Source organism: Cyprinodon variegatus, unplaced genomic scaffold (assembly GCF_000732505.1).
Source record: "Cyprinodon variegatus isolate N-32 unplaced genomic scaffold, C_variegatus-1.0 Scaffold575, whole genome shotgun sequence".
In the NCBI taxonomy this organism is placed as follows: Eukaryota; Metazoa; Chordata; class Actinopteri; order Cyprinodontiformes; family Cyprinodontidae; genus Cyprinodon; species Cyprinodon variegatus.
Window position 1 is genome coordinate 411,662 of NW_015151028.1, and position 25,733 is coordinate 437,394.

General features: G+C 37.2%; 3 protein-coding genes across 3 annotated transcripts in view; 2 read left to right on the plus strand and 1 right to left on the minus strand.

Moving 5' to 3' along the window:
• Positions 1-6,963: 6,963 nt before the first annotated feature.
• Positions 6,964-13,379, minus strand: LOC107095812 (alcohol dehydrogenase class-3-like). The gene is made up of 9 exons (XM_015392127.1): positions 13,225-13,379; positions 12,459-12,560; positions 12,141-12,291; positions 11,934-12,021; positions 11,634-11,853; positions 10,419-10,679; positions 10,182-10,314; positions 7,605-7,743; positions 6,964-7,331 (listed from the first exon to the last, which is right to left on the minus strand). The coding sequence occupies exons 1-9, from the start codon at positions 13,240-13,242 to the stop codon at positions 7,277-7,279; spliced, it is 1,167 nt and encodes a 388-aa protein (XP_015247613.1). The 5' UTR covers positions 13,243-13,379; the 3' UTR covers positions 6,964-7,276.
• Positions 13,380-13,786: 407 nt separating this feature from the next.
• Positions 13,787-18,112, plus strand: gar1 (GAR1 homolog, ribonucleoprotein). Its single transcript, XM_015392128.1, has 7 exons — positions 13,787-13,918; positions 14,150-14,319; positions 16,815-16,969; positions 17,067-17,126; positions 17,208-17,334; positions 17,482-17,604; positions 17,695-18,112. The coding sequence occupies exons 2-7, from the start codon at positions 14,166-14,168 to the stop codon at positions 17,703-17,705; spliced, it is 630 nt and encodes a 209-aa protein (XP_015247614.1). The 5' UTR covers positions 13,787-13,918; positions 14,150-14,165; the 3' UTR covers positions 17,706-18,112.
• A 3,464-nt stretch (positions 18,113-21,576) lies between these two features.
• LOC107095807 (alcohol dehydrogenase class-3) overlaps positions 21,577-25,733 on the plus strand; it is a 6,698-nt gene continuing 2,541 nt past the window's right edge. The window contains exons 1-5 of the mRNA XM_015392122.1: positions 21,577-21,631; positions 22,109-22,210; positions 23,788-23,929; positions 24,012-24,099; positions 24,189-24,408. Of these exons, the coding sequence (XP_015247608.1) occupies positions 21,614-21,631; positions 22,109-22,210; positions 23,788-23,929; positions 24,012-24,099; positions 24,189-24,408 (570 nt within the window). The 5' untranslated portion in view covers positions 21,577-21,613. The remainder of the gene's footprint in view (positions 21,632-22,108; positions 22,211-23,787; positions 23,930-24,011; positions 24,100-24,188; positions 24,409-25,733) is intronic.

The following is a 25,733-nucleotide window of genomic DNA, read 5'->3' on the forward strand; positions in this document are numbered from 1 at the left end:
TTCTGTATTGATGATGTGAAAAGGCAAATTACATCTCATTTTTATTTGTTTTTCTTGATTAAAAAACAAAATAATATCTAACCGAACAATGACGTTAAAACCCAAGTGGGCTCGCTTGCTCACACCTTTTCAGTTTTATGTACATTTTGGGGGGGTTTTTTTCTTTTTTTTTTTGGCTTGCATTTTGAAATTTTGATTATGTGTCTCTGAATCATTTTCTTTCGTCATCTTTTTTTTGTACCTGTGCACCAGTTCCTCCGGTGGAAAAAACAAACTGCATCAATAGCACATATCTGCCTTGTATGTTACTGTTAGAATGTTATTCTCCTTTGCTCCTTGGTTGATAAACACATTTTGTACTACAGTGCAAAAAATTAATTCATCTAAGGGACCCAGAATCTGCCTTGTATGGCTGGATGTATGCCTGGACAACCAATGGCTGGACAATCCCATTCTATTTGCATTCATATATGATAATGTAAACAAATGAACACTGAAGCTCCAGGTATCTAGAAACTGGACCCACTGATAAACCAACATCCCTTCTTGGTATTTGAGATTATTTAAACTTCAACAAATGGTTAACTGTAAAGCTTTTATCAAATGTATGTAAACATCTGACTCTGAGAGAATGTTTTAAAATAATTCATCTTTCATTAATCTGGTATCTATAACTTTTGATGCCAGCAGAGGTAAAAGTGGAAATGTTTAGTCACAATAAATGTCAGAAAGAGAGGAAAAAATAGCTTCTATGTCTTCTATGAGTGTATGTAAACATCTGTTGCATTGCAGACTTAACATTTCTTTTTGAACAGATGTTGATAATATAAAATTCAAGTAAATCAAGAACTTAGATTTCTTGATTTTGTAGAATTCTCTTTTTCAGAATCAGAATCAGAAATACTTTAATAATCCCAGAGGGAAATAACTTTTGTTACACGCTCCAGTTACAGTTTTATATGATATATACACACATCCAACTATACAATATAATAAAGATAAAAAATAAGAATAAAAAGAGATAAAATATATACACATATAGCTCTATATATATATATGTACATATATCTATGCATATGTAAAAACTAAATCCAAATACAGTGAAAATCCAAGTAAAGTGATAAATCCAAGTCATTAAACTCTGGAAAGGCTGATGATTAAAGGCTTAACTAATATGAAGTTCATTGATGAGTATTCAGACCTTTTAGAGAAACTGTATCATGACTAAAGATGACAAAATTGTGAGGTTTGACCATGTTGATATCATGCTATACATCCTTAAAAAATGGATTCAAAAGATTCATTGAATCATTTTTAAGCCTTTGTTGCTGGAACTATTACCTGGATTCAGTTTTACAAACCTGAGTCCCTCTGCCCATTTATTATTGAAACTGCTATGCTTTGGAATGAGTAATGGACTGAGGTGCCTATAATGGATCATTTCACGTTTTCTTTACTCTTCACCACAATTACTACCCAAAGAAAAGTGTTCAGTCAGCTGTGTTCAGTTTGGAGTGTGTTTTTTGGGATTGGCCCAATCCTTTTGTGGCCAGGCAGCCAGCCAAGGAACATTGATTTGGAAGCCTCATCGTTGGAAAACAGTGAGTTATTGTGAGCAGAGGGAGAAAAACAGAATGATTTAATTTATGGTGGCTGTCTAACAAGGTAACTACGCCTCACCGCATACTCATTTTAATGTTTCTTGTCTTACCGCAACCTTGAAACTCTTTTGAAGCAACACTTAAATGATCTGTGATGTATAGGAGGGGGGCAGAAATGTAGCAAAAATCACAGACAAGCTGAAAAACTAAGGAGAGCGCTTAGGTAAAAAGGCCAGCCAGTAAACTGAAGCTTAAGGCTTATCTTATGCAATAACTAAAATTCCTTTCTAAAATTCCTTCATTTATTATAACACCCAACATTATTTAAGCTGTTTATATTGCATTCATATAAAAATCTGAAAACTTGGGATGTGCATTTCTCTGCATCCCACTTACTTTGATTTCTTTAACAACAACAAATAAGCAAATTCCTTCAAAAGTCTCATTATTTGGGAATCCAGCTGCTTTCTTGTGCCTGTTTTTCTGTCCTCAGAGATGGTTTAGTAAAATAAACAGCATCATGAAGAACAAAGAAACAAGCAGACAGGTCAGGGAGGAAGTTCTAGAGAAGTTTGAAGAGTTAGGTTTTCAACCAAAGCTTAGAAATTCTACCAGAGCTCAGTGTGTACATATGGTCCAACTGCAAACCTCTTCCCCCAGCTCATCTAAAGGGGCAGCATTAATTAAAGAAACCAAACAGCCAAGAAGTGATTCTGAGGGAGCTGCAGAGACCAAAAGCTCAGGTGGGGGAAAAAACTGTCATCACATTGCAAAAAAATTAAATCTAAATAAATAATTTTTCTTAAAATAAGTGCTTTGTTTCTTGAACTTAGGTGGTAAGTAAGCCAATGAAACAAGATGAATTACACTTAAAATAAGAAAAAACAATTACATTGTCTTGTTTCAAGTGCATATACTCTAATTATCTTATTTTATGAGCAAAACTATTCTATTCTATTGGCAAATCATCTTATTTACATGCTCAAATAAAGGGGAAATACACTTAATTTAAGACATTTTTACTTATTTCTAGATCGTTTTTGCAGTGCAGGATAACTACTGGCCAAAGGAAATGTGAGCCAATCCAAAGTCCTGCTTGATATTATGCAAAGAAAACAGCAGACATGTGAGAGAAAGAGCTCTGGACAGAAAATACCAAAACGGAACTTTTTGGCTCACATTCAAAATGCTTCATTTAAACCTGATATTCTTTGTCCTCAGCCATGCTGTGAAGATCATTCTGGCCACAGGAGACCAAAGGCTATGGAGGACCAACTCTGACATATTTAAAAATAAATACAGAAATAAATAAATGCTCATTAAATAAATAAGCATACAATTAATTGCCCTCAAAAAATACAATAAACAAATAAATGTACGTAGAAATTACAGTGAAACATAAATGTATATATCTCTTTTGATTAGCTTCTTTATTTACTTGCCTTTGTTATAATTACCTTATTTATTTATTGTCTGTTATAGTCTTCAACTTTATTTATAAATAAATAATATAAAATAAATAAAGAAGCTAATTAAAAGAGATATATACATTTATGTCTTACCGTATAATTTAATTTCTACCTTCATTTATTTGTTTATTGTATTTTTGGGGGCAATTAATTATATGCTTATTTATTTATTGTCCATTTATTTATTTCTATATGTATTTTTAAATATGGCAGAGTTGGTCCTCCATATAGGACTGGGCCCAGACCTAAATATAAAAGAGAATCCGTAGTGAGACTCAAAACTACTATGGTATATATTTTCGATCCAAACTCTTGAATTTGATCAAATAATTGGCAAATACTTCTAAGGATAAACACAATGTTTTCCCATCACTAAATGGTCAAATCAAAAATCTTGTTGATCTAACCTGACAGGGTTGAAAAAGTTAAAGAGATTGTAATATTTTGAAGAAGAAGCAGCTGTTAACATTAGTAAGAATGATCTCAGCCTGGTTGCAGCTGAGACCCTAAGACAGGTAAACTGTGCAGATCTCCAGGGAATCTCCCAGAGTTTTCCTCATGTGCCCTTTTCAGGGATTTGGGAAAAGCCAAAAAGTGTCTGAGAAAAATCTCTCCCCTACCTCCAACACAAACATACTAAAAATGCTTTGTTGACTCAAAGATGACACACAAAGGTAAAGAAATGCAAAAAGTTCCAAGCAGGATTTGGATGTGACATTTATATCCAAGCTTGTCCCTGAAAAACACACACACAAGTTCCACAGGTGGTTATTATAGATGCATTCAGACAAGACCAGGTAAGTTTACAACAGGTGAGCGTGGGCATAACATAGTAATCCGATTCTGGATTCCTGTTGTGTAAAAAGAAAGGACAAAACGTTTGCTTTAAAAAGGCTTTAGGTATTTCGTTTTTTTTTTTTTTTTACAGGGGACATTTTTGTACCAAGTCATTTCAGGTCACCTCTAAAAAAAGTCACATGGTTTCTTCCCATGCCTGCTGCTGATGAGCTGTTTGACCAGTGTGGGAGAGACAAAACAAGGGAGTGTCATGATAGCACCTTCCAGCTAATCTCTCAATTACTACCTTACTGCTACTGTCAGACAAAAGACAACAGAAGCTTAGGCCTGTCACGCATGAATCCCTCCATGTGAGTGTGTGTTTTGTCTGTCTCTGCTGTAATAGCTATGTGTGGTCTACGTAATCCTGCCCTTTGTTGTCTTTTTCTGTTGCAATTCATCAAGAAATTGCAGTCATGACTGGCAGATTGCAAAACATGAACCATCACGTCTCATTGAGAAAGCATGATACTGTAGTTATTTGGGTTGGAGGTTATGAATAACCCAGAGGACGAGCAGAGCGGAGAGGAATCTAAAGGTGAGGAACAATCTCCTTTAACTTGAAGGAGAAACTGTGATAAAAGTTCCTTTCAAAAAATAAATCCAGTCAGTTTGGCTGTTTTATGATATTTCTTCTTAGTCCCTGCAGCTCACTGAGGCTTGAGCTGAAACAGATGTCCTTCTGAAGCACTAAGTTGGTTCACAGTTTTCAAATCAGGTTATGTATATTCCACTGACACAGAAAGACCAGGGATGTCACAGCAGTTGCTTGCTTTAGGCGTATAATGGCCAGGATTTACTGCTAAAGCGAGGGCTTCACATTGCAGCTCCCGGTGACTTAGGTGGGCTCTCTTCCGTAGCCTTGAGATTACAAACTGCATCAGTGCTTAGTTCCTAATCACTTTCAAATGTGGCTTTCCTCAATTCAAAAAACCCTGAACAGAACAATTTATTGTCCAATTATTTTCTATTGAATGCATTATTTTATCTTAGTTTTATTTATTTATTTACACTATTTGGTCTTTATGAGTCTTCAATTAGAGAAAATGTTGCAATTGTTTAAAAAAAACATGCTTAGCTTTTACCTTTTCTGCATGCAAAGCCTCAAAAATAGTCTTAGATCCTAGGAGGCCCTAAACAGAAGCAAGGATGTTGCTCCCTTTCCAACCCAGCGGTTTTATCATAACTTTGACAATCCTAGATTCATAGTTTACAAAACATTCTGAGATTTAGCTTATTTATTGACATCTTTGCACCTCATGTCCATTTAAATGTTGGTCAGATGGAGCAGAAATGATGTGTCATTTGATTATGACTGATGGTAACCTAATTATTAATCCGTTAAGTGATCCTATTGTTGTTCATTAAACCTAATAAAAATGCTTAGATTGGGGATTTAAATAATTGATTTTTTAATTATAATATTGTTATATTCTTATATTATAATCTTGAAGGTATTTCAAAAGCAATCTAACTACACACAAACACACACACACACACACACACACCCTAACCAATTACCGACACATACCTATCCCTAAACCTAACCTAAACTCAATTCACACCTTAGTCCTAAACCTAACCCCCACCCCAAGAAGAGAAACTTTCCTTATGGGGACCAGTTGTTGTTCCCCACAAGTACCTATGAGTCCCCAAAATGTAGCATATTCCTAGGAAATTGTCCCCACCAGGTATTAAAGACATGGCCACCCATCACACACACACATACACACACACATATATATATATATATATATAGAAAGGTATTGAGTTAAGAGGCTGAACACATACAGTGCTCGTGTCTTAATACCACTTTGTGTTGCTTTGTTACACAACTTCACAAAAAGTAGATGTCAAAAGAAATTGTTCATTGTATAGAACGTTGCGATAACAGGACTGTCAACAGTAGAAAGTCACAGCTAATTATAGGCTTTCATATTTTTATATAATACAAATCATATCCATACCGTGATAAAACCCTCACAAGAGCATAATGATGAATTCAATCACGTCTATTAAAATCTAGATATTTTGAACTACAAGGAAACACTTTTGACCTTTTTCTCCCAAACATAATTTTATTTGAGCGATGGCATTTACTCAATCTAGATTATTCTTATTTAAGGTTTCTTTACTAAAGAAAAGAAAGTGTAGAAATGAGTAAACATGATTTTTTAAATGTCATGGGTTTCTTATTCTATTTTATTCTCTGGCACTTTCCTATTTTCTTGGTTATGAGTGGAAAAGGCTGCACAAACTTAACAGTGTGAAACCTGAAGGTAAAACTTTTTTAAATCTCTGAAACAAGGAAACGTCCTCTGTATCCGATGTACAACCCTGTCATTTCAGACACAGAGCTCACAAAGGAACACATGGTCGTCCCTTCAGATAATTTTTCCACAGATGAGCCAGAGGTTCGGTCACAAACATGCGGCAGAGCCAAACGAACCTGCTAATATGCCCAACATTTACAGATGACTCCCAGTTGCATGGACCTGTACAGCCTCGTCTTTTTTTCTCCTTTTGATCTCCCTTCTCCTTCTGCTGTTTTATTATCTCAATTTTTCTGCTTTCTGTTTCCTTAAAGCTCGATCTATTTTTGAAGTTTTAAATAAAATGAGGTCATCTCAGCAGCACAATCTGTGATTAATGAGACAAGCAAAAGAAACTGAAGATGAGGAGAACAAATTTACTTTCCATTAAAAAGGTTTGGAAAATCAGTTTGTCTGCCAAGTGCATTTATTTGATTTGAACAGAGCATCTATGAAACAAATTCTTTTGGGAGCCTTTTTGTTCTTCCTCGAGAGGCATTCCCCAAACAACCTTTTGTCTTCTGTCCTGACAGCTCACAACTGTTTTCCTAACTTCTCCCAGTGAGTCATGTTTAAATCTATATATAATATTGCCAAGGGTCACATCTCACAAGAATGACCACATGAAGTTCTTCACTGCTTACAAGAGATTTCAGCCTCTTCTAACCCAGCTTCCTATGCAGGATGGTGTAAAAAACAGTCAGAGTCTGACAGATGCACCGAGAATATGCTGCTGATGATGCATTTATTAAAGACATAATGTTTCATTTACATATTAACTATGAACAGAAGGTAATTTTACCAAAACTTTATTTAACTTAAAGAAAAATACATGAGAAAGAAAAATCTGTTGAATAAAAAGAACTTTTTGAACAGAAATGCTTTTTGCACAAATATCCAAGCTTTTGCCTATTATTACACTGCCACCTTCTGGTAAGTCAGAATAATATGCTCAGAATTAAACATTAAATAAAGCCTTAGCAAGTGGGTTTTATTCAGAGTTGCAGAAAGATGAGCAGTAATTTTACACCTTGCAATAAAGCAATACAACTGTTCATTAAGGATGCAGATCAGCTGTATCCTCCTGTTCCAGGCTGATGACTGTACGGATACTAGAGGGACAAATCAAGGAGAATGGTTAAGAGAGAATACACACAGCTTCAGTGAGCAAAAAACAAACAGAAGATGAAGTAAAAATGAAAAATAAAAACTAATTAAATGTGTTAAACTTTGAGGGGTGGGATCGGTTTCTAAAATTTTTGTTTCAGTAATAACTGAACACCAGGAGGTGAACATATGAGATTTTCTCAGTAGTTTTAGTGTATTTCTTCACTGTGGCGACCTGAAGGAAACAGGAAACAGCAAGTTAAGAAAGCGTTTCTTACCTTTCCTCACGTTTCATAAGGTCAAAGGCTCTATTGATCTGACTCAGAGGGAGGTTGTGAGTGATAAATTCATCCAGCATCAGTTTCTTCTCCATGTATTTCTCCACCAGTTTAGGAACATCCTTTGCACTCTTCCAACCTGCACAGCAAAATAAGCTTGGTAAGGAGAAACGCTTGTTTCAACACATATTCACACCCTCTGGATGCTTTTTTTTTATTATTTCATTGTTTCACATTTTCTGGCATTATAACCTCAGTCAAATATTTGCAGTTCTATTCAACTGTTCTGTAGAGTCCTTATTTAAAGATTACAAGAGAACATACTAAAGGTAATGATGATCAATTTTATAAAAGATTTATAGTAAGCCTTTTATTCTTTGCTTGGCAATAACATATTTTTCTAATCAATGAAATCAGACCTGTAATCATGTTAAAGTGGCCGGTGACATTAAATTATTTTAAGCAGCTGCTAGATGCCATAGACTTATATACTACAGAGTCGTCATGCTGACTGATACAATCTGGGCTGTTCTTCTGATTTTAAATATGAGTGCTGTACTTCTAAAGATAGTTTTCTGTTTGGAGATAATAAAATGACCAACGCAGATGTTAAGGATGTTTAAAGCAGGATTAGGTTCTTAAACTCTAGCCAAGATTTGAACCTTTGTCAGAGTTCTTTTCAATCCGTCAACTGAACCTGAAAAGGGTACAAGCATAAGGTATAAACCGACAGGCTGGAAAAGGAGCCAAGAGGGCTTTTGCTACTCTGGGGGAGCTGCAGAGATCAAGAGCTCTAGGGCCAAAGTTTAGAGCGTGTGTTAATTATATATGTCAATAAATCCTGATGAAGCTTACCCATTACACAGATTACAGGCATGTCTTGAAGACATAAAACCTGGATCACTCTAAACATTCTACTTTTGAATGCAGTCACTTCATTTACATGGGATTAAAATAATGTTTTGCTTTTTTATCTTATCAGGACATGTCCTTAACATCCCACATTAAATAAGTTTGTAGAATGTCATTCTTTCATCTCTGAAATATTGAAAAAATTAGAAATATCTTATCAGGGGATGATGCTGAGAAACGAGTCCATGCAGTTGTTACTTCAAGGCTGGACTATTGCAATTTTTTTAACCATCAGGTAGTCAACAGACTGTAGTTAAAAGCCTTCAGCTGATCGAAAATGCTGCAGCCAGAGTTCTGATAAAATTTAAAAAGAGAGATCATATCTCTCCTATTTTAGCTTCCCTTCATTGGCTTCCTGTTAAATCAAGAGCAGAGCAGAGTTTGTCACGTATTAAGCCTTAAATGGCCACGCTTCATCTTATATAAGAGATATGATCATTTCTTATGTTTCTAAGAGAAGTCTTCACTCCCAATCTACAGGTTTACTAGTGGTTCCTAGAATTTCTAAAAGGAGAAAGGGAGGTAGATCTTTTAGTTATCAGTTTCCTCTCCTATGGAACCAACTACCAGTTTTAGTCCATGAGGCAGACACTGTGTCCAATTTTAAGTGATGTTTGCTTAGTGGTTGGGTGAGTAGAGAGGTAGGTGGAGGTAGAGCGTTAACAAGCCGATCCGGCGCGGGGAAATTTCAGTCTGGAGAGTCATTTCTCCTTGGATCTAGTTTGGCCCTACATCCAATGGCGTAACTGTTGGTAAGCAGAGACTGCAGTTGTTTTGGGGCCCCCAACCTCTTAGGGGCCCCATCACTGACACCTGGTAGGCCCCCTTTGCAATTGTGGACTAGGACATCACTTTGCAGATGTAATGGTGCGAACAATTCCTCTTTAACCCACCTGATACTAGATTAACGGAAAAAAACTTCCCAAAATAGGTGGACACTGCTGTAACAGTGAGTAAAGATTGCTACCAGTGGATGAATGGAGAGAGCGAGGGTGAGGATGGGGGCTGTGAAACTCAAGGTAGCCCGATAAGATTTATTCATGTGAGGTGTTCTACTTCATATGAGGCCCACCCAGATAATGCTGCTTACGGGCCTTTTGTTGTGAGGTTAGGGTATTGCTACCATCCAAATTAGACAGTTATCCTGAGCTATTTTCTACATTGATGATGCTATAGGCTTAGACTGCTGGAGGACATAGGGACCACTTTTCCTGGTTCTGCATTTGTTAAGCTCCACTCATAACTTTTTGTTCATTTTGATTTTTCCTGTGATAGTAGCTATATCTGGTCTGTTCCTGTTTGGCTGTGACCCCATCCTGGATTAAAAATATCAGCTGTTCTGCTGCAATCAACACCTTTGTTTACAGCGGTTTGAGCTTGGCCTGTTTTTCGGTGTAGTGTACTCCTGCTTTTTTTACTGTGCCTAACTGTATGTGCTCTCTTTTTTCCTTTGTAAAGAAAATTGGCTTGGAGCTCGACTGCCTGGCTGTGTGTTTCCTGGATGGGACTGCCTGCTGAGATGGTTAACAGTTAACTTTTGTATCTCTGCTTCTTTCTGCATGTCTGCTTCTATCTCTTTCAACCTCAGTCGGCCTATGCAGGTGGCCTCTTTTATCTCACGTATTGAGATAAAACTTTATGATGGAAATTTAAAAAAACAAATACCTCCAAAATAAGTCCCCTTCAAGGTGCGCCCCATCAGGATGTTTATGACCTGGACATGCATTGTTTCGGTCTCTGTCCATCCAGCGAGGACACATGTTCCACAGCCCTCTCTTGTTGACTCTAGTGCAGCACTCTGGGGAGAGTAGGATGTTTCACTTGAGGCTTTTTTTTAATAATCTATGCAGAAAATTCAAACATTATTATTTTTCAGATGTGAAGAAAAGAAATGAAACCCACCATGCTATCTGGTTCGCCAACGCACTCCAGGGCGTAATCCACCCCACCATTGGTTTTATCTACCAGAACCTCCTGGATGGGCTTGTCATGATCATTTAGGTCGATACATTCAGTGGCTCCAAACTGTTTGGCCTTTTCAAACTTTGCACGGTTGATATCGATCGCAATTATGCTTTTGGCCATGGCAGCCTTACAACCCATGACAGCAGCCAGTCCCACTGCATCAAGCCCAAAAACGGCACATGTGGAATTCTTCGCAACCTGGAAAAACAGACAGAGGGAGTACTTTACTGTTTGCTAAAGAAATAAACAGAACATTTATGTCACTGTCAACTCTTCTAAACAGTTTTCTAAAAAATAAAAAAGAAGGTTTTGAGGGGGTTGCTGCCATCTAGTGGAGGTACCTTTTAATAACAACACAATGGGTCTAATGAAATATTTCACTCAGATTTATATTGTGGTTCTTGTATCTCTCTCTACAACAGTGGTGTCTAAAGTACAGACATTTGTTACTTAAGTATAGATACTGCAGTTTAAAAACACTCTGGTAGAAGTTGAAGTATCAACTTGACCTCTTTACTCAAGTAAATGTGAAAAAGTATGTGCTCCAAAAACTACTTTAAGTATAAAAGTATAAAGTAACCTCTAAAAAAAACAATCAGATGCCGCTTTATGAAATGAAAGCTCAGTTTTTAGACTATTTTGAAAAATTCTCTGAGATAGGGCTAAGGATGAGGGAGGTCTTGTTGGTCTCCATCTCCTGATACGCTCTCGCCTGTGTCCGACCTTTCAGACATTTCGACTTCTTGTTCTGAATCCTACATTGTAGCATGGCATAGATAATTTGCGTTTGCAGTTTGAAGAACACCTGCTCTCTTCTGATGATTTCCTTTAGCTAAACAATGAGTGTTTGTGTTATATGACTCATCCTGTTACACTAGTTTTCACTAGATGTGGATGGCACCAATGATCTGCATTGGATGGCGCACATGACGTAAAATAAATATTTATAAACATTAAACCAAAGCCAAGAGTAATGAGTAACAAAATAATTTATGGAGTAAAGTATAGATAGCTAAAAAGTGTACTTAAGTACACCTAGGAAGGAAGGAAGGAAGGAAGGAAGGAAGGAAGGAAGGAAGGAAGGAAGGAAGGAAGGAAGGAAGGAAGGAAGGAAGGAAGGAAGGAAGGGATTTAATTGAAACTATCGCTCACCTTTCCTGTTTGAAGAGCTGCACCATAACCTGTTGAGACGCTGCAGCCCAGCAGGCAGACTTTGTCCAGGGGAGCACTGGAATTGATTTTTGCCAGAGATGTGTCTGGAACCACAGTGTACTGACAGAAGGAACTGACTCCAAGGAACTGGTAGACCTGCTGACCTTTGCAAGAAATTCTGCTTGTGCCATCAGCCAAAACTCCTGCTTGAGTGTTTTCCCTAAGAGACATTGTGATCACAGCGTGATTAAACTCAACACTGTGATGGCAACTCAATGAATTAGACAACAAGTGACTCACCAGTTCTTCCTGCAGAGGTTTGTTTTGGGATTTTCACATCTGTCACACGCATCACAAAATGGCAGAAAAAGAGGAATCACTTTATCACCTGAGAGAAAAAACAAATGCAAAACATGCATCTAAACATGAGTCATGGACTTAAACGTCAGAGGTAAAACCAATCAAATTTGAACTCTGATGTTTGTAAGTTTTACTGTTAAAAATAACCTGGTGCAAACTGAGTCACTTCAGGGCCAACACTCTCCACTATGCCTGCAGCTTCATGGCCCAGAACTAAAGGGAATGTTCGGAGTTTCATCCCTTTCCCAGCCTCATACAGATATTCCCTGTCTGTGTGACACACGCCTGTGGCAACAACCTATGCAAAACAACACCACATTGTGTCAGGCTGCAGTTTCAGAAACAGGAAGCTGATGGTTTGCACACGAGCTCCACGAAGAGGAAACGACACAACTTATCTTTTTCGATTAATATCATGACATACTGTGAAACTGAAAAAGATTAAAATATCTATATGTGGAGAACCTTGATCCGAACTTCATGAGCCTTAGGTGGGGCAACATCCACTTCTTCCACAGAGAGAGGCTTACTGGGCTCCCAAGCAACAGCTGCTTTGCACTTAATTACCTGGAAAAATACAAGTTAGTAAAAAAAAAGTAAAAAAGTAATCTCTTAAAGAAATACACGCTATAATTGGATTCTGAAACTAGACGAGGAACTTCCAGAACCTGTTTTTTTAGATTTCTGGGCAACCATTAATCAGCTCTAGCTTAGAATTCAAAAAGCATGTACAGTCAAAGCTGAACATAATTTTCAACTTTAATTACAGACTTGTTGTAGAGCAACTTAGATGCAAATTAGAAGATATACACAAAGATCAAACATGAGCTGACTATTTTCAGTCTGCAGATATATTGTAGTTTTAGTTAGAATTATATTCTATTCCCTCTAGATAGTTAAAAAATAAAATAAAACTCTATTAAGAAAGCTTTGCTACTTTGCTTTAGAGAAAAAAATATGCCAAACATAGAATGAATGTTAAACTTTGCACCACAACCATACCAACACCAATAATAACCATGAGGCGTCTAACACTGTTTTATTTGGCACTATGCAAAGTTCTCTGCTCTTTTGGGTCAGAAGGTAAAACTAAAAAAAAAAAAAAAAAAAACTGGATAACTTAACTGTGTTATTGGTAGGTAAACTCGTCCTTGTTTAATCTGTCACAAGTTCATTATTGTTATAACACACCCGAACACCCGAATCGGAAGCAAAACTTTATTTATCTTACCTTTCCAGCAGTTGCCATTGTTGCGTTTAACAGAGAGTGTAGAAAAACCGTAACTTCAAGCAGTGACGCGCATCAGATGCTTTAACGGATGAAGGGTGTGTCCACTCATATGAACAATAACCCAGGGCGAGTTTACGACACAGTATTTATATTTAGTGTCCCGATCCACTCTCCTTTCCAGTAGGTGGCGGTAATGCACATCAATAAGTTGCTTGCCAAACGTCTAAAAGAAGAAGAAGTTTACGACACAAACTTGAACGTCATAAATATGAAACCGATATATGAGGAGAGAGTTTGGATGTATTAAGGAAAATATTAATTTATTTGATATTTGGAGGAAGAAATTGGGTAGGAAACATATACAAATAATTATTCGATTTTTAAAGAAAACTAAATTATTTCATAGAATTTAATTATGGAGAGGGTGAATACAAAGTTATATATCAGTATGTGTTTTTTTTTTTTTTTATTAGAAATTATATATATGTTTATTAGTAGACACTCCATCACGAACCACTCTCCATACCAATAAGTGGCGGTAATGCCACTAAATGTTTGTTGCGAACCGCCAATAAATCCAACAAGAAGAAGAAGAAGTTTACGACACTTTTCAAATGTTTACGACAGTTCCTGATCGCCACACGTGCAGTCGCATGGAGATTGGAGTCTCCGGTGCACTTAGCTAGCTGTACTAGTAAGTATGTTATTGAAGTTATTTGGACCTGTTGTAACTTCTACGTTAATATCACATATATTCTACTTTATACACAATTGTTTGTGTTTTTTTTGGGGTGAATATGAAGCTAACTAGTTAGCTTATGTAGCAACGCTGGTGTTAGCTGGCTTGAAATACACATGTTATACCGCTGAACAAAAGTTTCGTTTTGCTTTATGCTTCTTTCGCGTATTGTTTTTTATATTTCAGAGTTTTTAAGGCAAAGATGTCGTTCAGAGGTGGAGGTGGACGCGGCGGAGGTTTTAACAGAGGTGGAGGCCGAGGTGGAGGCTTTAGAGGCGGTGGAGGATTCGGCCGAGGTGGTGGAAGAGGAGGGTTCAACAGACAGCAAGACTACGGCCCTCCTGAGCGCGTTGTTGGTAAGATCATTAAGACAGACGATGGTTGCAGCCTCTTAACATGATATTTATTTTTTTTAGCAGATAAATCTTTGACATCATGCAGCCACCGTGTTTGTAGGTTACACAGTTTCTAACAGGCAGCTGCAGCTTTTCTAAAGCTTGAATAATGGGCTGATTATGGTTGTTTGGGACCCAGCATGGTCTGGTTCATAGCCGCATTGATGGCTTATTTAAAGTAACTTTAACTAGCCTGTTCAAACACACACTGAAAGTTGCACTGTGATATAAAGCTTACAGAAAGCAACATGCTTATAACATTAAAGCAGATGTGGGTAAGTTCCCCATCAGAAGAAGAGTAACACTACTTTTTTTACTTTTTAAAAGTATGAAAAAATTACTCAAGACAAAAAAAGTACCTGTTAAAACAGCTACTCTAATGCAGTGTAAATTTTGGTTAGAAACATCAGATCTGATGTCTTAATTTAATGAGATCAGACTAAATATTACGTGTAATTTGTGGTCTTTCAAGCTATGAAATAAAATAAGAACATTGTAATGAACAATGTATCACATTCCAGCAGAAGAAGCTCTTTCCCCATTCATTTTTCTAAAACAAACTTATTAAAACAGCGTCTAAGGTAAAAGCATTGTCAGGAAAGCCTTTCCAGCTACAATGATTTTGTACTGTAAATTTACCTGATCTTCAAAAAGCTCTTTTTTTATGGTTTTTCAATTGTTGCACACAGCTGCAGCTCACACTGTATGACCGTCGTACAGTGTGAGTTCACCGCTCACGATGCATGTGCAGCACGACGCTCTGATTCGATCTACCTGCTCACACTGTACGTCTAAAAATCACGTCTGTCTCGGCTCCACCGTGAGATGGCGCTACTCTGACTCGTTTATCCTGAAGCCAGACAAATAAAGGGGAATATGAAGCTCACTTGAGTGAAACGCGCTGCCTTGGCAATTTGTGTAATTTTGTGCTGAAAGCCCTAACAAGAAAAGGAGCTACTACGGTCTGTCAATTTGACATAAAGAACTCCATCTCACTCGCACCCCCGCCATGCTTCTGTGTTTACATCTGAGAGAAGGAGGAAGAAGAATACTTGTTTGCACATGCCCACTGAGCGATTTGCCCACGACTGTCAGGTGAAAATCAAACATGTTTGATTTTTTTTTTCACGATTCCTGATGGCTGATTGCCCCTCGTTACCCCCTGTACACTACACGACTCACGATCATGCTGAAAGTCGGCCGGATCAAAAAATTCTAGCACAGCTAGAAAATCGCCCCGAAAAGGGCAAAAAATTGGACAGTGTAAGCCCAGCTGTAAACCAACTGCAAGTATAAGTAGCGATGCTCTCACAGCAATATAGTAAAAAGTTCAGTAAAGTCCTACTACTGCTGAAAGGGTTTTCTTCCAAAAAGTCCTCGGGGAAAGTGGTCCCTTTTTATAAATATCTCAGTAATTTATGGAAGTACACTCCTTCAAGGAAACATAACATGATGTTTAATTACAGGGTGAATAATGAGATGCTTTCTATACAGCAATCCGGGCCTGTTTACAGCCCTAAAGTTTGTTTTTCACCCAGTTAAAAATACTGACATCCAAGTTACTTTTACAACAGATTCTTTTTGTCTGATTTAAAAACATTAGCAACAAAACATCCCAAAGAACATGAGTTTTGATAATAGATTTATTTTGTCAATAATTACCTTTAGGGTTTTTTGTTTTATTTTAAAGTTGAGAATTGATAAAGGTCAACAGGATTGGCATTTTCCAGTCTTTTCTTGGTTCATATTTATTTTTGTTGGTGAAAATTTTTTATTAACTTTTGTGTTTTTCTTTTAAACCTGCTTGGTCTTACGTTGTGGCCTGTTGGTCTAAACTAATATAATTTGCTTGTAAATATGTTTGGGATCTAGAGGCCATGTCTGCCTGAAAGGAGTTTAAGAAGTCTGAATGGCACATGGATAAATTTGGCAGAATTTAAGATATGTTGATTTATTTAATTTGGTAAGCCAATTGTTGCCTCTAGTCACCTTTTATGGATGTTTTCATGGTTTATTTAAAGCATTTTTATGTTAGAATGGCCTAGCTAAAGTACACTAACAACCAATTATAGATTGGGGTAAGACACAAAAACTGACATTTAGACTAGGGCGAAAACAATTAATCGGGTTAATCATGATCAATCGATTATTGTAATAAACATCAACTAATTTAGTAATCGATTATTAACTGGAGTTTAAAATATGCCTTTAGGTGACAGATCAACCAACCCTTGGAATCGACAGAAATTCGATTTCCAAAATAATCATTAGTTGCAGTTATTACTTTGAGTTTGAACTGTTTTGCCAACAATATACAGAAATGTGAGTCTCCAGACAAAAATTTTAATTTTTTTTTCTTCATGAAACTGAAATTGCTCATCTTTTATGCTGTATTTTAGGTAATTTAACTATTTTCAGACTATATCCTCATGTGAATTTGTCTATTGCCTTTGCAGCTCTGGGAGAATTCATGCATCCATGTGAAGATGACATTGTGTGCAAGTGTACGACAGAGGAAAACAAAGTTCCCTATTTCAATGCGCCGGTGTACTTGGAAAACAAGGAGCAGATCGGAAAGGTGGACGAGATATTCGGCCAACTACGAGATTTTGTATCCTTTCTGTTCTGGTTTTAGGCTCTGAACCGTCTTAAGATTTAAGTCTGTGCTGCATTCAGAAAAGGTTTTTTTTCTTATAAAGTTCTTGCAGTATTTTTCAGTAAAGCTCTCTGAAAATATGAAAGCATCTTCATTCAAGAAATTGCAGAAGGTAAAAAAAAAAGATAATTTTCAGATGTCGATCTTGGATGCTTCTGCAGGCTGAACTAATTCTGTGTACCTTTGGTTCCAGTTTTATGTAGATCCGATGAAGCTGCTGCCACTGCAGAGGTTCCTCCCAAGACCACCCGGAGAAAAGGGGCCACCAAGAGGAGGAAGAGGAGGTGGTAGGGGTGGAGCACGAGGCGGTGGTCGTGGAGGTCAGTATAGTCTGTCACAATCATTTTTGGGTCAGATCTTAAGATTGCAGCTCTTCCTGGCAGTTTTAATAGTATTTGCATCTAAGAGTAGTTTTGTTTTTTTATTTCCTGGAGGCAGCTTGCAAAACTAGTGTTTTTCTTGCTCAGGTGGTTTTAGGGGCGGAAGAGGTGGAGGTGGGCGTGGAGGATTTGGAGGAGGATTCGGAGGTGGTCGAGGCGGTGGAGGAGGCTTCAGAGGGAGAGGTGGAGGAGGAGGACGTGGATTCAGAGGTAAGACCTTTTCTCTTTACAGAAATGTCTTCTTCCTTCAGAATGTAGGTAGGCGTTGTTTCATGTCTTTTTTTTTTTTCTGTTTTTTAGGCGGAAGGTGAACAAATTCTGCTGGTGTGGAAAATCCAGTCGTTTATCTTCCAACTAGAAGGTTTCAGTTTGCCAGATTCTGGCCAAAGACTCATTAGGACTCAGTCTGAGGACATATCTTCAGATACTGGATGCATCACTTTTCGATCAGTGATGGATTTTAAGTCATTTTTTTACCTTTATTTAAAAGGTTCATGTGTTTTGCTTGCTTCTGACACAAAGAGGACCTTTTTGTTTTCCAAAGTCATTGTACCAGCTTGTTGCTTAAAAGAGTGTTTATTATTCTGAATTGATTTGAATGGAGTTACAGATTCAAGGAATCATTCACGACTGTATCGAGGGTTGGATTAAAACATTTTGATAGAAAATATCAGACTTGTATTTTTGTTGAAAGCCTTGATTAAAACATACTGTTTGAGTTTTTTTTTCATTCCTTCAATATTTCGACATAAAGCATAAAACAGCAGCAGTAGTTTGTACAGATGTTACTTGGACTGATTACTAGAATCTTATCTAATGTTTAATATGTTGTATTTAGGTTAACCTTTCTAAACTGTAGTCATTATTTGTAGCATCATCCAGTCAATATAGAAAAGCCAGAACTGATAGTTACATTTTATATTAATAAATCCATGTGTACTATCGACTGACATAAGGTCTTACATGCCATACAATATTTGCCACATACTTTTCATATTGCAACTGCTCCCCAAATTCATATGTATTCTTATTAATATAAATCTGTTTTCATTTACTTCATGTCTTCAGGTTTAGTTGGAAATCTAAGGCCCAGTCCCAAACCGCCCCCTTAACTATAGAGTGTCACTCCCAGTGAAGTCACACTGGAAGCTGAGCTGATTGAAAGTGGGGGGGTATAAATGAGAATGGGGCGACCTCTTCCCTCCAACGGAAAAAGTAATGTAGTCGTTCCTATGGCAACACAGTAATGCCCCATGTGCACAGCTGTAGCTCTGTGACATGGTTTGACATGACATCAAATGTCATGTCAACCTTCTTATAATAACTTTATAGTCAAAACATCTCAAAAAGGACCCTCCCTTTTGGAAGTAATTACTTTTTCCTGACTTGACTTCATGTCATCGTGACGAAGATGGTGCAAACCAGCATACCTTATATTTGAATGTCAGTTTGCCGTTACACCTGCTGCTAGTCCACTCACCCTATCCACTGTGGTTTGGGATGGCAGTTAATGTGGTGGACCCTCTGCAGGAGCAAGAGGGATGGAGGGTTGGTGTTAAGGGACCGGTTTGGGACGTAATATCTAACTTGCAAGTTTTAACAATTCCTTGTGGTTCGGGTTTTAAATATTATTTTAGGCTCTAGTGACTTTTATTTTTGAAAGTAGGCAGACAGGAAATGGGAGAGGGGAGGAAGATATGCTACACAATGCTTTTCCCAGTCTCTTTTTCATAGATCATTGCATTACTACTGTTATTTCAGTTACACAACATATCGCATATTTTGACAATAGGAATTTCAACTTGCTTAAATACTTGAATCCTTGTTACGAAACTTGTTCCCTTATCAACTGAGGCTATACTGAGTTACTTTGTAACTTTACATTGTTTGCCTTTACACTTTTAATACATAGACTGATCCTACTGCAAAAGTTTTTACGTATCGATGCAATGAAATGGTCAATTTTTACTGTCCATTTATGGCCGTACAGTTGTCATTTCAAACCCCAAAATGGTGCCGTCTACCAATGGGCATCACAAAATTATTCAGTGTTTGTTCCACTTTGATCATTAAAAATTAGAAATAATTTTCCATATTCATAATCTGAATCTTTAATGAGTGTCTAGGAACAGGATTTGATTCGGATATAATTTTGTTTTTATTTAATCTTGGTTCAAATACATCAGATAATGAGTAGAAAGAGAAGAGAGTAAGTCTTGGATTCAAGGATATACATTTGAATTATTTAAAGATTGCAATTTATGCAAATAATAAAAATATACAATCAAAATAAGTAAACATTTATGCAATCTTGTATTTTCACTGTGCTGCACAGTGAAAATACAAGATTTAAAGTGTTCCTTTAAAATGCAATCTAGATATGTTTTAGTGTTTATAGAATACTAAGAAATTGTTTAAAAGTACCAATGAAAGTTTGAAGAGATGTCGAGGTAAGAAACAAGATGAATTGACCTAAATAGGCTTTAAATCGGCTGTATGTAGTTGTGTCTATTTAAGGGTGTTCCTTTTAAACAGACAATTTGCAGTAAATTGATTTATATCCCAAACATACTTGGTAAAGTAAATCTGAGTTTGTCAAAATGTGCAGCCATTCTTCAAATGTGGTACAAATACTGCAGGTTTGCTACGCATGGAAGAATATTTGACACCAGCTATTTAGCTCATAAATCTGAGGCTAACCATAGAACTAATAGAGTATTTAAAACCAAAGAGAAGTAATAAAAGAAAAAATACTATAAAGGGGAGTGTTGGCCTAGTGATTAGAGCAGTGCCTTGTGCTCTGAGAAAGTTACAAGTGCCTGGTTCGATTCCCCAGAGCCTGCGCTCTGGTTCCCTGAGCAAAGACCCTTAACCCCACACTGCTCCCATGGCGCCACACAATGGCAGCCCACTGCCCCCCTGAGGGGATGGGTTAAATGCAGAGGTACATTTCTCTATTGTGAGATCAATAAATTTCACTTCATACTGTTTCAGTGGAAGCTTTTCAACAGAGAAATGTCAAGCATTTTAAAACTGAAGCACAGGAGTGAATGAAGAACTGGCTTTTTATATTCTTAATCATTAAAGAAATATCTCAGTTCTTAAATAGAAAATAAGCTGTATTTGCTATGAATACTATGAACCCAGAGAGTCTGTACTATTGACAACCAAACAACTTTTCATTTGCATTTTTGTTTTATTTAGACACAAAGGACTGTAAAAGCATTACAATAATCACAGCATTTTAAATATGTGGAGGCCAAGTTGGATTAGTCCAATGGTCCAACCCATTTTACTATTTACTTTGACTTCTGGGTTAAAAACTTTATTCAATAACCTGAAATCTTCATTTGACTGTAAAACCTCCTTAAATTAATGTGTGTGTATTAGCAATTAAAGACCTTTAGTCATTACTAAAGTGGTATTTGTTTAAATAAAGAATATCTTTAAAAAAACACACAAAAAAACAAAACAATGATATTGGAAAACTGTTTTGGGTATGAAAACCTGTTCTTAGAAAAATTCAAGGAGAAATGTAGCATTGAATTTTTTTTTTTTTTTTTCATTAGGTTTACTTCTTTAAGGTAGTAAGAGGCCTCAACTATGACATATCTATCCTCTTATTACTATTTGACAGCTTAATTAGGTGCTGTTGTAGTGTTTCAAAAGCAAGTATGCTTGATTATCTATTTGTATATTTCTTTTTTTTTTTTTCCTTCTTTTGTATTTGCTATCAATGCTACTATCTTTGAGTGACTTTTTTATGATTAACACCTGCTCCATACCTGGAACCTTTACATTGGCCCCAAGAATACAGTTAGAATTATAACATTTTTATTTTCATACTTTTAACTTGTTTGTGGTTTCACAGTTTTCAGTTATAATCTTTGGGGAGTGACATGAAAATTTTTATTCTAAATTGGTATAAAATAGACTTTCAGGTTATCTGAAACGTTTTACTATTTCTAGTTTTAGTTCTATTAAAGTATTCTGGACCGGTCTTACGGATATTCATTGCGTAAACACCAATTTTTTTTCACCCTGGAGGAATTTATAGCTTCAAAGATTTTGCAAGGTCTTGTTCGACCCGGTTTTATCTTCTTTGGTCAAAGTGACGCTTTACGTACGTTGAGCGTTCTCGCTTCTGATTGGCTAAGAGGTTACCTCCTTTACGGCTGCTTGATAACCGCCTCCTCCTCTTTCTGCACAAGAAACGAACATGGAGACAGCTGGGAAAGTAAGTTTTCCACAAACAATAGCTGAAATATGTGATATGCCTTTTTACCCTCACGTTTAGATGCAAGGGGATCCTTTAGTAGTGCTTTGCATGATTCATTCCGTATGTTTTGTGCGCTAAGATGGAAGAATGCATAAAAACGAGTTTAATGAAGGCAGCAGGGAATCAGTGTCCGCTAACTGATCATCGAGGACCTTTGGCAGGTCAGATCCAGCTGGTGCTTTCTGGATTTTGCAACGCCTCTCCCTAATCCTGCCTATGCTCTTTGTTTCCTTTCCAGCAAATAATACAATAAAAACAACTCGTGGTAAAAATCATTGTCGCATAGTGAAGTAAACGGATTTAACTTGGCAGTAAAGGTAGATTATGGGTCAGATTCAGCAGGAAGATTCTGGCTGTGGGAACCCCTCTCAGCAAAGCAGGGTGTACTTTGATCGTGTTAACACCTGATTAGTTTTTAATTCATTTTTCCTGCAGGTGATCAAATGCAAGGCAGCTGTTGCTTGGGAAGCAGGGAAGCCCCTGTCCATTGAGGAGGTGGAGGTAGCCCCACCCAGGGCTCATGAAGTTCGCATTAAGGTGAATTTTAATCTGATTTTAGTTTGTTCCAAGACTTGTGTTTGTTCAAACTGAAAGAGCCCTCTGTGTGATTTATATCCCTGTTTAACCCTTTATAGGGCCCTCAGTGAAACAAGGGAAATTTCATTGGAACAAGACCTTATAACCTTTGTAACATTCAAAAAATATATATATTTTTGATGGCAGAAATGAATGTCAATGTAATAAGAAATGCCATCTTGCCTGAATTTATTCAGAAAAATAACAAAAGTGCTTCTATAAGAAATTCATGAAAAACAATGTTTTTTTGTTTTTTTTTTATCTAACATAACCTTAGAGCAGGCATCTCCAAAGTCAGTCCTCGAGGGCCGCCGTCCTGCAGGTTTTAGAGATTTCCCTGCTCCAGCACAGCTGATTTACATTGATAGTTGATTAACCAGCTTTTGCTGAACAGCAATCATCAGAATCAGCTGTGCTAAAGCAGAGAAACCTCTAAAACCTGCAGGACAGCAGCCCTCGAGTAAAAAAAAAAATATATAAATATATTCTATAAATTGAAACGATTGCAATACAAATGGTATATTGTGACAGACCTACTGATTTACAGCATCTGATAAAAATATAGAGAATAAAAAAAATACAACTGGACTTTGTTTGGGCGGGGGGTATGCATGTATTCCTGCAGCATCTGTTCAGTGGTCCTTTAAATTGCTGTCAATGTTTACACACTCAAAATCAGTTATTAATTTTTTGGGATATATATTATATGCTGTGATAAAACTCACTACATAGGACATATTATTATCTTCATTAGGTTTATTGCATCTCCTTTATGGCTCTTCCTTGTGTATTCATTCCCACAATATTATACCTTTGGTCATGTTAAGTAACAATAAAAAATTGAGCTAGAACTAAGTGTAATAAAACCTATAAATAGATTATGATTAACCAACAGGGAGTGAACATTTTAAAAGAAGACATTTGCATACTGATCAAAGTTATAGAACTTGCTAGGCCCCTTTAAGGTTTTCAATGCATTTGATCCAAGTGATCTGGTGTTTTTATTTGCACTTTAAATTGTTAAAAAAATTCCTTTATCCCTTCATTGTCCCACAATGGGGAAATTCACCTCTGCATTTTGACCCATCCCCTTGGGGAGCAGTGGGCTGCCGATGTGTGGCGCATGGGGAGCAGTGTGGGGTTAAGGGTTTTGCTCAGGTACCCAGAGTGGAGGCTGTGGGGATCGGACCGGGTACTTTCAACCTTCTCAGAGCACAAGAGCACTGATCTAACTACTAGGCCAACACTCTCCAATAAATGTGCATTAATATATATTTTTGTGGTCTTGAAAAATAATTTACTGTTTGCTTCTCCAATTGTATGGATGTGGGATTATTCACATGCATTAAGTAATAATCTAAATGTCACTTTGAGCTTTGCAGTAGCCTTCACCACACATATTTATATTAAGAGGCAATTGGAAAAGTATCCTTATCATTCCTGCTATAATCCTTTTTTTTTTTTGGAAAAGTCATAACAATTGAAAAAAACATTTATAGCTCATAATGCACCCAAAATAATTGCCATGTACCTTCTAGATTCTTGCTACAGGGGTGTGTCATACCGATGCTTACACCCTGAGTGGCAGCGATCCTGAAGGACTTTTCCCCGTCATCCTTGGACATGAGGGTGCTGGGACCGTTGAGAGCGTTGGGGAGGGTGTCACTAAGTTCAAGCCAGGTAAGAGGCGGGAAATGAATACATGAAAAGGGGAGTATTTCTTTTATTATTCATTTTCCTTTTTTTTTTTTTGTTATCCCAGGTGATACCGTCATCCCCTTATATGTACCTCAGTGTGGTGAATGCAAATTCTGCAAAAACCCCAAGACCAACCTCTGCCAGAAGATTAGGTGTGGTATTATATCCCCCCCCAACACACACACACACACAGTCAGCAACCAAATTTAAATGCATCCACTGATGTTTCTCCACCCTGCAGAATAACCCAGGGTCGAGGGCTGCTCCCTGACAACTCTTCACGCTTCACCTGCAAAGGAAAGCAGGTGTTTCACTTCATGGGGACCAGCACCTTCTCTGAGTACACGGTGGTGGCAGACATCTCCCTGGCCAAGGTTAACGAGAAAGCTCCGCTGGATAAAGTGTGTCTTCTGGGCTGTGGTATCTCCACAGGTTATGGAGCTGCTCTTAACACTGCCAAGGTGAGTAGTAAAGGTGGCTAACTATTAAAAACAGATGAATGAGCTTCTTTTCAGAAGAACTAAACTCTGTAAAGCATATTATTCTACAGCATTGATGGATACTCATTGTGCTCCCAATGCATACTAGAAGTTGACTGATACAGGTTTTTTAAGGCGGATGCCGACATTATTTGACATCAATCGATCCACAACTGAAGCTTATGTTGCTTTCTTTTCTTCCATTTACATGATAAGAATAACACAATAACGAATGTTACACATGTCCAATTTAAACGAAAAGAAAAGCATTAAAATAAAAAATACAATAAAAAAACAGTTATAAATAGTAAATGCAGGGAGCTGTAATGTGTTCACTTCATGATCTGAAGACATTGCTATTAATTGAGCTAATTAATACACATGCATATGTCCCCTGATGCTACTAGGAAAAAAAACATTCATATAGGCCCAAAGTATTGGCTGGCCAATGTATTGATCCAAAAAGTGCAGAGATGGAAAATTATAAATATAAAATTTAAATAAGGAAGAAAGGAAAACTTGAAGCTCATTGTTTATAAATATTGTTTACTTAAAAAAAACATCATAGTCACATCTTTTTTATTACAGTGATCTCCCACTTAAATTTGTATTTATTATATGATTTAAATAAGCAAATCTTTAATGTTAAAAGAACTTAAGAGTTCTAGTGGAATAGTCCCATTGGGTTTACCTTGCTACTACCTTCCCAAAGAGCCATGTAAGTGGCTGATTTTTATTTTTTTAATTATATCTAATAGTGAACTGTACAAATAGTTAGAATGTTAGCTTGTCTTTTGGCCACATATCATTGACAGGCCATTTACACTGAGCCTGGTTCTGCTGGAAGTGTCTTCCTCTAAAAAGGGAGTTTTCCTCTCCACTGTCGCCACATACATACATGCATGCTTGGAATTAGGACTGACTGAAAACTCGATGACACAATGCAAGAGTCTGTCTGCTGTTGCTCCATGCTCCTCCAGGAAGAGCGAATTATGTAAAATTGATTCCTTGTTGCGGCTGGGTTTCCTTGGATACAAACTCCATTGTTGTGTGCAGGTCTGGAAATCTATCTGCATGATCTGTTATATTTTTATGCCATATTAAAAACTGTGAATCTAGATGAATAGAAAACATTAAAGGATAAAGGGAATTTGGCACAGGGGAACGGTACCTTCCAGGGATGGGACGATTTATGAAAACCGTCCGAACCGTTCGGTTCGACTGTCTCGGTTCGGTTCGGTTCGCGTGTGTTTCGTTTGGTTCATGCGCTGCTCCTTTTTCTCATAGCCGAAGCGTTTACACTCCAG

What these genes read in the sequence shown, in the direction of transcription:
- gar1 (XM_015392128.1), top strand. Translation starts at nt 14,166, where the DNA reads ATGTCGTTCAGAGGTGGAGGTGGACGCGGCGGAGGTTTTAACAGAGGT. An exon ending in CCCTCCTGAGCGCGTTGTTG is followed by an intron (nt 14,320 to 16,814) that starts GTAAGATCATTA and finishes TTGCCTTTGCAG; the next exon opens with CTCTGGGAGAATTCATGCAT. An exon ending in TCGGCCAACTACGAGATTTT is followed by an intron (nt 16,970 to 17,066) that starts GTATCCTTTCTG and finishes AAGTTCTTGCAG; the next exon opens with TATTTTTCAGTAAAGCTCTC.
- LOC107095812 (XM_015392127.1), bottom strand. An exon ending in AGTGACTCAGTTTGCACCAG is followed by an intron (nt 12,022 to 12,140) that starts GTTATTTTTAAC and finishes TTTTTCTCTCAG; the next exon opens with GTGATAAAGTGATTCCTCTT. An exon ending in GAAGGGGACTTATTTTGGAG is followed by an intron (nt 7,744 to 10,181) that starts GTATTTGTTTTT and finishes TTTGCTGTGCAG; the next exon opens with GTTGGAAGAGTGCAAAGGAT.